The sequence below is a fragment of the Gekko japonicus genome, unplaced genomic scaffold (assembly GCF_001447785.1).
Source record: "Gekko japonicus isolate JY-2015 unplaced genomic scaffold, Gekko_japonicus_V1.1 scaffold150, whole genome shotgun sequence".
NCBI lineage: Eukaryota > Metazoa > Chordata > Lepidosauria > Squamata > Gekkonidae > Gekko > Gekko japonicus.
In genome coordinates, this window is record NW_015160839.1 from 1,627,850 (window position 1) to 1,638,833 (window position 10,984).

At 43.1% G+C, this 10,984-nt stretch overlaps 1 protein-coding gene across 1 annotated transcript; it reads left to right on the top strand.

Moving 5' to 3' along the window:
- Positions 1-915: 915 nt before the first annotated feature.
- Positions 916-7,287, top strand: KIAA0101 (KIAA0101 ortholog). Its single transcript, XM_015418867.1, has 4 exons — positions 916-1,066; positions 2,951-3,028; positions 4,383-4,548; positions 6,933-7,287. Exons 1-4 carry the CDS (start codon positions 1,015-1,017, stop codon positions 6,991-6,993), a joined length of 357 nt encoding a protein of 118 aa, XP_015274353.1. The 5' UTR covers positions 916-1,014; the 3' UTR covers positions 6,994-7,287.
- Positions 7,288-10,984: the final 3,697 nt, after the last annotated feature.

The following is a 10,984-nucleotide window of genomic DNA, read 5'->3' on the forward strand; positions in this document are numbered from 1 at the left end:
TCCCGTCTTTGTTTGGGGTTCTGAAGAACAAGAAGAGTAGCCATAATCTCTCTCTTTTAGTTTTGTCTTTGTAGAGTAAGGATGTAGTAGATTTTGCTCTGTTGTTATTTTCATCCCAGTTACCCTTCCCATACTAGAATTTAGTAACAACTTTATATTTTAAAAGGCGCTGCGGTGGCTCAAGTGGTTAAGACGCTGAACTGCAGGCTGTGGAAGGTCAGTAGTTCAGCAGTTCGATACCCGGGTGCCGCATGATGGAGTGAGCTCCCATCTCTAGTTCCAGCTCCTGCCAACCTAGCAGTCTGCTGGACTATCTTATCTCTGCTAAATATCATTTTTTCAATATTTCACTATCACCCAACAAGAAGCCTCAGCTGGGGGGAATGCTATAGAGTTCACCCTCCGAAGTAGCCACTTCCTCCAACGGAACTGATTTCTGTCGTCTGGAGATCAACTGTAATGTCAGAACTCCAGGCCTCACCTGGAGGTTGGCAACCTCATGTGTGTACGTTTGGACATCTTTCCCCCCCCAAAAAAAAGACCCTAAACGCGTTCACTTTACAAACAAAAATCAAGGGTGCCCTTTTGCACGAATTGTAGATGAGTCCCGTGTAACTTGTGAACGGGGCTAAATTATCTCGGCACGAACGGCGCGTTCATTCCTCCTCCTCCTCCTCTCCCCAAGAAAAAAATAATTCCATTCACAATTTTATTTTATTTTTAAGCTTCCAGTCCTAGCGGTGCCCGCGACCCTCTCGGATTGGTCAGACGGCGAGTTCCTAGTTTGAAACAAAAAAACAAAAAAACACCAACTCCGCTCGGGCCGCGGGTTTCGCTGTGATTGGTTTGTCGGGGGCTGCGGCCGGACCAATGAGAGCAGGGCGCGCGCGCGGGAAGGACAATTCGCGGCGGCTTGAAAGGGTTGTCCGCTTAGGACAGCGCGGGTCTTAGTCACTTTTCCGGCCGGACACCGAAGTGGTCTCGGGTGCCTGTTAATTCTTGCTTGGCGGCGACATGGTGCGGACCAAGGCCGACTGCGGGGGGACTGGCGGGGCTTACCGGAAAGGTAAGGGGCTGCGGGGTGTGGGGGTTTTATCGGCGCCTGGGTTAAGGCTGCTGGAAGAGCAGCTTTAGAGCGTTGCAGTAAAAATAAAACTGGGAGTCTCGAGGCGCTGGAAAGAGTACTGCATGTTTTATTCTGAATTGTAAAAAGCGTTGTTGCTGAGTTACAGAGCGTCTAGGAACGCTTAATCAAAACATGTTTTCAAGAGCCCCTGGGCTCCTCTTTGACGTTTAAGGTTCTTTACATGTTGAATATGACTTACTTCCCAGTAAACACACCCAGGACTTCGGGATCTGTTTGAGGCTTTAGCTGGTAGCTCAGTTTGATTCTATTTTTTTTAATCCAGCCCTTTGAGGTGTTCAACCTAATGACTGGGCCCAAACTTGTTCAAAGCCTACAATACCTTGAGGATTTGAACTGGAGTGCCACAGTTGTTATAATGCTATAATTGTTAGGCATTCTTGTCTGCATAACCCGCAGTGTTTTTGCATCTCGAGTGTGTTTGTAACATTTTCCTGCTTCTTGAGCTTCTCTGGTACCCTGCTTCAAGGCTGTCTTCAGTAAGTGCCGTCTTACCACTGTTTCCAGCGAAGGTCAGCCCTTGCACATCTAGCACTAGAGTTTTAAGGCACCCACAGCTCTGTTAAAATCCCAGAATCATTCAATGTGCAAGCTAATTTGTAGTTGGTGGGTAGCTGTATTAGTCTGTCTGTAGCAGTAGAGCAAGAGTCCAGGAGGCACCTTAAATACTAACACAATTTGTGGCAGGGTCGGAGCTTTCATGAGTCACTGCTCACTTCTTTAGAAAGGGATTGTAGTGGATTTTTTATTCTCAGTCAGTTTGTGTTGGGTGATAGTGAGATATTGAAGAAATGGTATTTAGCAGAGATAATATGGTCCAGCAGTGCCAGAGTAAAATAATTCAGGCTGAGAGTCCATGTGTGATTACTAAATTCTAGCATGGGAAGGGTAACTGGGATGAAAATAACAGAACATAATCGGCTACATCCTTACTCTACAAAGACAAAACTAGAAGAGAAGATTATGGCTGCTCTCCTTCTTCAGAACAGCAAACAAAGACAGGAAGAGAAGCCATAAAATGGTAATACACCTTGACACTTGACACTTTAGTCCCAATCAAATTCCTAGATCAGGGAGAAAATTCCCCAGCTTTCTACATCTAAAGAACATTGGTTACATGAGAAACGTGTGACTTCCTGTGAGTAACCTAAACAAACATTTAACCCCAGATATACTGAGTGTTTTCAACTTGTAATACCCAACAGTTTGGTATAATGTTAAGTCTCCTGCATTTAGTGAGAAAGATGATGTCTGTTTGTACTTGTGCAATTTTCTTCACAATGCTGATTATTTCCATTCTGTATGGCTAAATGTGGTACCTTCTATGGAGATAGATCAACATGGATAGATGTGTTAGTCTCTGTAGCAAAAGAGCAAGAATCCAGTAGCCCTTTAAAGACTAACAAATATTCTGGCAGGGTAGCAGCTTTTGTGAATCATTGTTCACATATCTGAAGAAGTGAGCAGTGACTCTCGAAATCTCCTACCCTGCCACAGATTTGGTTAGTCTTTAAGCTAAAATTGTTATTTTTGTGTGTGTTATGTGCAATGTTCCCTCTAAGCTGTGGAGCCTTGTGAGCAAAAAAATCTACTTTGTGAGCCACTGGCATTAAAGTTATGAGCAAGCAATCTGACTACTGTATAAATTAGTTTGCTCTGGAGCCATCCTTCCTGAGCTAAGACAAACAAAATGGTTGAGCCGGAGGCTAAAACACTGTGAGCTAGCTCACACTAACTCAGCTTAGAGGGAACACTGGTTCTGTTTACCTGGAAGCCCAAAACCACTTTTTCTTTTTTCTAATCTAGTGGTGGCCGCTAGGGCTCCTCGGAAAGTCTTCGGCTCCAGTAGCGCTAATGTGGACTCCTCTCCTTCTTCGCGGAAAGGTGAGTGTGTTTGGAGCTTTTGCTGGGTTCAGTGTTTTGGATGTGTACGACAACATGGCAGCCTCTGAACCTTGTGCGACGGTCACGTTCACGAGGAAAAACAGCACCTTGGTAGATGTGTAGATGAGGTCCCTCATTGAAGATGGCTGCTGGCTGCTCTTCTCCTTTCCAGCATCTACAGAATATGAAAAATTGTCCACAGAGCAGTAGCTGTTCTGTACACAATGATCATTCCCATTCTGTGCGCTGTGCTCTCTCTTAATGTGCCCTTTAAGGACTTCAATTGAGGCTTTTGTGAGCTCAAAGCACAGCTGCTTATTATGCTTCCATTCTATGAGTCACTGTTTCTCCATTGCCTGTTCTTTAGGCCTCTGCTGCCAACAGGTATTTATGCGCCAGGTGTGAGCGGGATCCTTTTGCTCACTCCTTCATGCAGAACTGCCTGATTTCACATTGCACCTCTATAGCATATGCTTTTAGATTCCCAGTTTAAAAAAAAGGTAGGAGACCGCAAACCCATGCAGTACTTGGGAGAGCTGCAGATTTATCGGCATTAAGTATTACTTCCACGGTTCCACCATGACTATCTGGCTAGGATTATCTCCAAAAGTTACAGAGCATCTAGTGTCTTTCCTCCCCCTGGTGAACAATAACATTGGGCCATCTTAGATATCACCCAAGCGGCTTGCTGGCTTCTCCTGGGCGTTTTTGGGAGTCTTGTGAGTTTTGTAAATAAAACCTCCTTCTCTCCAGTCTCTCAAAGGCAGAGGTACTGATGATTATATTACTGGGTCCAGTTGCACTTTAAACTGCTCTGCTAACCATAACATTATAGCCAAATGGTAATAATGTAGTGCACTTAGCAAGGTGGCCTGATTTCTTTACCATCTGGTCCCAGCTATAAAATTATTACAACATTACCTGTAGTCCAATAAATTGGTATATCTTTTGTAAGATATTTCTTGCAATGCTTTAAACGACAGAGTGGACAATGAGGCCTGTTGGCTGTAGAGTTCTGATTACATGTAATCTCAAACAACAACACACTCTGTCTGTGGCTCTCCTACAAGATAATGGCTTCTACATTTTCTTTCAATAATGACTCTTGCACTATGGAATCCGGAGGTCCAAGGGAGTGGGATGATTGTTAAACACCCTTTATCCTGCTCAGTATATATCGCTATGGCTAACAAGTCCCACTAGTAGAAAGTTACCCACATTGCATCACCAGCCAGGAATGTGGTGAGTTGTTTCATGTAGACCAGGCCCCAGTCTTGGACTGGAAGACTATGTAGACATGGTCTTCAGTGTGATCTTTGGGGGCACTGATGTATTTTGAATTATACTTTTGCAGCTGAAAGCAAGTACGCAGGGGGCAATCCCGTCTGTGCGAGGCCCACCCCACCGTGGCAGAAAGGAATTGGAGAGTTCTTCAGCCAGACCTCTAAGTGCTCAGAGAAAGAGAACCAGGTCTCCGATGAGGAACCAGGATGCAGCGGAATAGGGAAGCGTAGGAGAAAGTAAGAAAGGACTTCTCTTGACCATATTACATTTTTTTGCTATGTTGGCGTTCAATTGATCAGTAAAATGTGGCTAGATCATGGGATCCACTTGCCACTTTCTTAATTTGGGTGAAGGCCTGTGGGAGAAAATCTTCATCTGAAGCTTTTTAAGAAGCCTTGCCGAGTTTTACTTCTTAAACGTGACAGACTACTTGAGAGAAAATTGCCTACAGATTTTCCTGTTCATCTCATCTGTGCTGGCAATGAACTTGGAGTATCCCTTTCTCTCCTTCTAATTAACATAAAGCATTGACTCACCCAAACATTTGGCAACATTTGTCAGGTCACAGAAAACATCAACCTGTTCCCAGTAACAAGTTTCTGACCTGAAATGACTGCCTGGTGAAGACCCATTCTGTATACCTGAAAGCATTTTTTTTTTTTTTTTTTTTTTTTTGGGGGGGGGGGGGCTCTTTGTGCTACTTTATACTGGGAATAAGATGTTAGGTTTTATGCTTACAGCTACAGGTAAACAGGAGGAAACGGTGGCATCTCCTTCTTCAATTAGAACAAAGACAGGAAGGAGAAACCAATATGCTAAATACTTGACACATTGATTTCCAATCAGACTGTTAAGTTAGCTATAAAGTTCCCGGGCATTCTATTGTCTAAACAGATTGGGTACAAACAAACATGTGACTTCCTGTTGATCAGAACAAACATCATTAACCCTGTAAATACTGAAGTGTTTTAACTTGTAACACCCAACAGACTGTCTCATAGGAGTCTTGTTTCATTCTTTTTAATGAACTGCCTTTTAAAAAAAAAATGGGTTCAGTTAGTTTCCAGGCAGCTATCTTAGTAAGGCAATCTAGCAGGTGACTTCTGTGTGAAGACTGAATCACAAGGGCTCTGAAATGCTGATGTGGTTTCCCCAAGCTTATCAGACTTAATCAGTACATTAGTGGGGGGGAAAGTTTCCTGGCATTCACTTTCAAATGTATTGCCTGAGGCCATTTGTCGCATTACAAAAGGCTTCTCCCGGTTTGTTTAACAGAGCGATGAGCCATCAGCTAGGGGGTTGATTCATTCCATTTACAGAAGACTTTTACACCTTATGGGCATGTCATTCCCAAATCCTCTTAAGAGTCAATTCAAGATAAAAGGCTGATTCACTTTAATCTGGGACACTTTGTGTGTGTGAAGTGCCCAAGTTGCTACTCCAGCAAGGGGCTTTCAAGGCAAGTGAGAAGCAGAGGTGGTTTGCTATTGCCTTCCTTTGCTGGTTCGTGGTTGGTGGTCTCCCTTCCAAGTACTAACCCTGCTTAGCTTCCAAGAACTGACAGGATTGGGCTATAGTGCAGCACAGCTGTCTTTCCTCCCCCACTTCACTTTAGTGTCCTCCTAAATGGGGCCAATTATTTGAACACTGCAGTCTGTAAGGCCATTGATTTCAGCTGCAATGAACTCTGCATAGGGTTGAACTAAAAATGTAGCCGATTGGAAATGTGGGACACTGAACGGCTGGTTCTAAAACAGATTGGGACAATCTGTATGGATAGCTTGGTGTGTGTGGAATGCAGCCATCTATCTAGAAGAGGGCAGTTCCCAAATCTCTACTGCCATGGCCCCATTTTTGTATTTGTGGGGGTTTTTTGGGCCTGGGATGCTGAGCATGCAGACAAGGAATCGTTCTGTCTGTCCCATTTCAAAAATAGCCCTGGGCGTAAACTTAACGCCACTGCCACTCTGTCTCGGAAGACAGATTCAGTTTCTAATCTGCCGCGTATGTATAGCATTGTAACCTAAGGCCATACGCGGCATACGGTATTGTAATGCTGCTGTGCTGGGCAAAACTGTTGAATTGGATTTGAATTGTGGAGAAAAACAGGTTGCTTACCAGTAACTGGTGATCTTCGAGTGGTCATCTGACCACAAAGAAGATCAAATGGTATTCTGCACCAGACAGAAGACAGTCTGGCAAGCTGGTAGGGAGACCGGCCTATTTACATGTAGCGCACACCTCTGGCTTGGCAGTTCTTCTCCCTGTCCTGGGAATGAGACCTGAGTGAACATTATTTAAAAATATTTGGGGTTCAAAGATTCCCTACAAGCTGCCCTGACCTGGATAGCCCAGGCAATTCTGTTTCGTCAGATCTCGGAAGCTGAGCAGGGCCAACCCTAGCAAGTTACTTGGAAGGGCGACCTCCAAGGAATACCAGGGCCAGGACTCAGAGGCAGGGAAATATCAAGGCACCTCTCTGAAACGCCCTAGCCCCACTAGGGGTTGCCGGAAGTCACCATGCATGCGCCCACATACACAAATACCAAAAAATATCCCCTACAGGCTGGAGAGCTTCTCAACCAGAGTATTAATGGCATTGCTTCTTTCTCTCTTACAGGGCTGTCCCTCTGCCCCCTTGCCCTGCTGCACACGACACCTCTGACGATGACCAAGTATGAATCAATCGGTTCCTGCCTCTTCCTGTTCATTGATTTTGCCACGTGCTGTCTAATGAGGCTTTGTCTGCGTGTACATCTGTATATATGCGGTCTGAATATGGGTCTGTTCCAAAAGCATGGCAGACTTAACTTTGTTTACTTCAGACATTCTTAATCTAAAGCTTGAGTGCTGGCTAGGGAAACTGGGAGAGCTTGTCAGTCCTAGAAGAACAGCTGCCGATGCAATAAGTGGTGTTTCTTTCTGCACTTGCTGACTTCCGTGCCATAATGTGTTAAAAACTATTAAACTTTTAAAATGAGACATAAGTTTTTCTGGTTGAGGATGTTTATCATGGGTGATGGGCCCTAGCCTTTCTTTCTGGGGCTGCAGAAGTCTGACATGAAAAACTTGAACTAAACAAAAGAAAAGAGCAAAAGTCCAGTAGCACCTTAAATACTAACAAAATTTGTGGCAAGGTATGAGCTCCCGTCTCTGGTCCCAGCTCCTGCCAACCTAGCAGTTCAAAAGCAAGAAAGTGCAAGTAGATGAATAGGTACCGCTTCGGTGGGAAGGTAACAGCATTCCGTGCGCGTTGGGGTTTAGTCATGCCAGCCACATGACCACGGAAATGTCTTCGGACAGCACTGGCTCTTTGGCTTGGAAACGGAGATGAGCACCGCAATTCTAGAGTTGGATTCGACTGGCTTTTTGAGGAAGGGAAACCTTTACTATGAGCTTTCATGAGTCACTGCTCACTTCCTCAGATACAGCTAGAAAGTGAGTCCCTCTGTCCTAATTATTGAGAAGTGATTTCAGATGCTGAGTGCCATTAATAGGCAAATGACAATAGCAGGTGAGTTCCTTTGTAAGAGAACTGCTGCTCTTAGGTCATCAGTCCTGGACCTAGAAGAGATTAGATTTATATCCCACCCTTTACTTGGAGTCTCAGAGTTGCTTACAGTCTCCTTTCCCTTCCTCTCCCCACAACAGACACCCTGTGAGGTAGGTGGGGCTGAGAGAGCTCTTTCGAGGGCTGCTTTTGAGAGAACAGCTCTGAAAGAACATGTGAATAACAAACATCCACTTACACACATAAAACATACAAAGAGATCAGTATATTATCTTTTGCCATATTCAAAACTCTATTGCCATATTTAAAGAATTTCTATAAATTTGCTTAAGTTTCTGTATACTCTTATCTTTTTACCATAGTTTCTATTTAACTAAAAGAGATTAATAATACCAAAAATTTCATTACTTTAAGCTATGCATTTATATTGTACCAATCATACAGTTTTTTCCACGTCTTTTGAAATGTTGGGTCTTACAAAGGAATTTCAAAGGGAGATTAGAAAGAGAGACTTCTGAACTGCAACTGATAATGAAGCTCAAGACAATGCATTCAGCTGGACTGAATGGAGATCTAGTTTTCCTGTCTCGTTACCAGTGCTGAGTTCTCCACATGTACTTACCCCTCTGCATATCAAACCTAATCCAGTCACAACTGCTAATGTCATTCGACATCTGAAATCACTCCACTTTCCAATAATTAGGACAGATGGACTCACTTTCTCTAGCTGTATCTGAAGAAGTGAGCAGTGACTCACGAAAGCTAATACCCTGCCATAAATTTTGTTAGTCTTTAAGGTGCTACTGGAGTCTTGTTCTTTTCTACTGCTACAAACAGACTAACATGGTTGCCCATCTAAACAAAAGAAGGAAGACATAGACCATTTTCCCTGGAAGAATTACCTGCAAGGCGATTATACGGCAATACTAAATTCACTTTTGATAAGCCAGGTTATGGTACAGAGAAAACATGAAACAGCAACATTAGAAACATAATATATTAATGCCTGTAAACAGTATTTCTTCCAGCAAGAGTTAATGTACTTTTGAAATTATGAGTCATTCATGCAAATGCTTAGTTTTTTATGCTACTACACAACAGTAGACACTGTCTTCATATAATAAGCGTAAACATCGACTAACTAGTGTATTATGTTCTAATTGCCATCAAGCCAGCTGTCTGTGGAAGAATAATATGGCAGTTTGGAACTGCAGTTGTTTCTCGGGAGGGCTGCTGAGAGGATTCCAAAAATGGGAATCTTTGGTTTGTTCTAATATGAGAGTAGATGTGGAAGTGTGTTCTCACGGAAACTGAAAAACAGCTTTGTTAAATATAGAAGCAGAAGAGATTGGATTTATACCCTGCCCTTCACTACCCGAAGGAGTCTGAGCGGCTTACAATCTCCCCACCCCACAACACACACCCTGGGAGGTGGGGGGGGGCCCTGAGAGAGCTCTTTTGAGGACTGCATGTGGAGAAGGGGGGAATCAAACCTGGTTCTCGCAGATTAGAGTTTATGCTCCTAACCACTACACCAAACTGGCTTGTAATGTGCCATGAAGGCCTCAAAGATGGAATAAGAAGGCTTTAGGAAATATAAATACTGGGAAATTATTGAGAACTTATTCAATTAAGATAGATTCAGGTGGGTAGCTGTGTTGGTCTGAAGCAGCAGAACTAAGTTTGACTGCAGTGGCACCTTTCAGACCTCAAAGTTTTATTCAAGGTGTAAGGTTTTGTGTGCATGCTCATGAAAGCTTATACCTTGAATAAAACTTTGTTGGTCTTAAAGGTGCCAGTGGACTCAAACTTTGTTCTTATTCAATTAAGAACTGTGATCCAGCAGGACAACTATGATAAACAATAAAATTTAGGAGTAATATTTAGTGTGAATAGCTGTATAGCAGAAATATTTATCCACTTAATGCATATTTACCCTAGAAGCTCTCACCCTGCACACCAACTGACAATTAAAGACTCAGCCACAGGTTAACACCATGTAATCACAGAAAAACTTCACAGTGATGCGTAAAGCCACAAAGCGATTGAGCAAAGAGATAAAAAGACATTTTCCAGCCAAATCAACCTAAGAGCTTCTAAGGTCACCTTAATGTGGCCGCAAGTTGATTGACTTAATGGGACTGTATAGGTTTCTGCCCCCCAAGCCTGTCCAGGAATGAGGGGGGAAGCCCACACTTTTTCAGTACATTAAACAACAACCCAGAGAGGTATGCTATCCTCTCAGGATTTCAGAACAATAAGCCACCAGAATCCCTTTTTAACTAGTCCCGGCTTTTCCCCAAGGGAGGGATTCCAAACCTTTAGATTAGCCCCTGGGACAGAACACACTAACACCTCCTCAGAGATGCACACTTAATACTCAATGGTAGCGTGTGGCCAGGTAGGCACAGGAAATAGGCTTGGAATCTCCATTACAACATCAAAGACCATTTAAAAACAAGGTTTATTCAGTCAGAGCTTAGCAATTAGACCATAAGGATTTCAAAACAAAGGCTAGGGCAACGATGTTGGAAACAAGAAAGAATTCTAGAGTTAGAAGAATGGATACAAAAAACTTTGTTTATGGCTGAGATGGACAAAATTACAAAAAAATTGAATAATAAAGAAGATCAGGAATTCTATGAGGAATGGAGAGACTTTAAAATCTACCTAGAAAAGAACTGGGATGTAAAGCATAATCTATTATATTTAGAACAATATTGAAACTAGAATATGATGTTATCTTAAGGTATACTGGAGTGACGAGGGGGGAAGCATTGCGGGAAGCCACGGGGAGGGGGAGAGTAAAATGGGGATATTGGGGGTAAAAATTGAAATATTAATGAAATTGATGACATGTCAATATTTTCATGAAAAATAAAATTGTGTACAAACAAGAAAGGCTAGGGCAGTTTGCCTTGACTAAACATTAATAATTCATAGTTCCCACATGCAGGAGCTTCCAAGAGTTCAAGATTGTCCATTGTGATAATCCAGGTATCACCAAGGGATTTTGAGGAGGAAAATCCCCTCTTTGCCCTCCATGTGCTCTAGGGCACAAAGCAACCCTTTGTTCTCTAGCAGACAGCATGGCAGGACAGCATTTCAGGTGAACAGAACACCAGAGAGCACAGCAGGAGAAGAGAATTCTCTCATTAGGA

What these genes read in the sequence shown, in the direction of transcription:
- KIAA0101 (XM_015418867.1), top strand. Translation starts at nt 1,015, where the DNA reads ATGGTGCGGACCAAGGCCGACTGCGGGGGGACTGGCGGGGCTTACCGG. An exon ending in TGGCGGGGCTTACCGGAAAG is followed by an intron (nt 1,067 to 2,950) that starts GTAAGGGGCTGC and finishes TTTCTAATCTAG; the next exon opens with TGGTGGCCGCTAGGGCTCCT. An exon ending in ATAGGGAAGCGTAGGAGAAA is followed by an intron (nt 4,549 to 6,932) that starts GTAAGAAAGGAC and finishes TCTCTCTTACAG; the next exon opens with GGCTGTCCCTCTGCCCCCTT.